At 55.5% G+C, this 1,591-nt stretch overlaps 1 protein-coding gene across 1 annotated transcript in view; it reads right to left on the bottom strand.

Annotated features, from left to right (window-relative positions):
• LOC103758816 (zinc finger protein ubi-d4) overlaps window positions 1-1,591 on the bottom strand; it is a gene marked incomplete at its 5' end in the record, with an annotated part of 16,586 nt that overhangs the window by 1,499 nt on the left and 13,496 nt on the right. The window contains 3 exons of the mRNA XM_029960149.1: window positions 601-713; window positions 827-870; window positions 999-1,030. Coding sequence (XP_029816009.1) covers window positions 601-713; window positions 827-870; window positions 999-1,030 — 189 coding nt within the window. The remainder of the gene's footprint in view (window positions 1-600; window positions 714-826; window positions 871-998; window positions 1,031-1,591) is intronic.

Here is a 1,591-nt window from a genome sequence, read left to right as displayed (position 1 = left end):
ATGTACTCTCCGGGCATTCCCAGTGGATTTTTGGGTGTTCTCGGTGGATTTTGGGGTGTTCCCAGTGGATTTTGGGGCGTTCCCAGCGGATTTTGGGGCGTTCCCAGTGGATTTTGGGGCATTCCTGGTGGATTTTTGGGCATTCCTGGTGGATTTTGGGGCATTCCCGGTGGATTTTGGGGCATTCCCAGTGGATTTGGGGCATTCCCGGTGGATTTTGGGGCATTCCTGGTGGATTTTGGGGAATTCCCAGCGGATTTTGGGGCGTTCCCAGTGGATTTTGGGGCATTCCCAGCAGATTTTGGGGCATTCCCACTGGATTTTGGGGCATTCCCAGTGGATTTGGGGCGTTCCCAGTGGATTTTGGGGCGTTCCCGGTGGATTTGGGGTGTTCCCAGTGGATTTTGGGGCATTCCCAGCGGATTTTGGGGCATTCCTGGCGGATTTTTGGGCATTCCCAGTGGATTTTTGGGCATTCCTGGTGGATTTGGGGCATTCCTGGTGGATTTGGGGCATTCCTGGTGGATTTTGAGGCATTCCCAGTGGATTTTTGGGCATTCCTGGTGGATTTTGGGGTGTCCCCAGGGGTTTGGTGCTCACGTCGTTCTCGGAGGTGCCGCAGATGTTGCAGCACTTGCACTCGATGCACTGCCAGCGGTACGTCTTCACCGCCGCCATCATCACCGGCGTGAACTGCAGGCACGACGGGTGTCCTGGGAAAACATGGAATTAGCATGGAATTAGCAGGGAATTATCACGGAATTGTCATGGAATTGTCACGGAATTGTCACAGGAACCCCCTGCCCTGCCAGCGGTACGTCTTCACCGCAGCCATCATCACCGGCGTGAACTGCAGGCACGACGGGTGGCCTGGGAATGACAGGGAAATACCAGGGAATTATCATGGAATTGTCATGGAATTATTATGGAATTGTCATGGAATTATCACGGAATTGTCATGGAATTGTCATGGAAACCCCCTGCCCTGCCAGCGGTACGTCGGCACCGCCGCCGGCATCACCGGGGTGACCTGCAGGCACGAGGGGTGACCTGGGAACACATGGAATTATCATGGAATTGTCATGGAATTAGCAGGGAATTGTCATGGAATTGTCATGGAATTGCCATGGAAACCCCCTGCCCTGCCAGCGGTACGTCGGCACCGCCGCCCTCATCCCTGGTGTGACCTGCAGGCACCACGGGTGGCCTGGACTGGGAATCAGCGTGGAATTGTCATGGATCATCGTGGAAACATCATGGGATCATCACGGGAACAAACCATCATGGAAACAACATGGAATTGTCATGGAATTGCCCTGGAATTGCCATGGAAACCCCCTGCCCTGCCAGCGGCACGTCCGCGCCGCCGGCACGAACCGTGGGCACGACGGGTGACCCGGACAGGGAATTGTCATGGAATCGTCATGGAATCGTCATGGGAACATCATGGGATCATCATGGGATCATCGTGGGAACATCGTGGGAACAAATCACCATGGAAACACCCTGGAATAACCACGGAACCCCCCGGCACCGCCGGCATGAACCATGGGCCCGCCGGGTGACCCGCCCGGGGAACTGTCAGGGAAAA

Source organism: Manacus vitellinus, unplaced genomic scaffold, assembly GCF_001715985.3.
Source record: "Manacus vitellinus isolate BGI_N305 unplaced genomic scaffold, ASM171598v3 scaffold_254_pilon, whole genome shotgun sequence".
Taxonomy (NCBI): Eukaryota; Metazoa; Chordata; class Aves; order Passeriformes; family Pipridae; genus Manacus; species Manacus vitellinus.
Note: the sequence above shows the minus strand (reverse complement) of the source record. Positions and strands in the feature narration are given on the sequence as shown.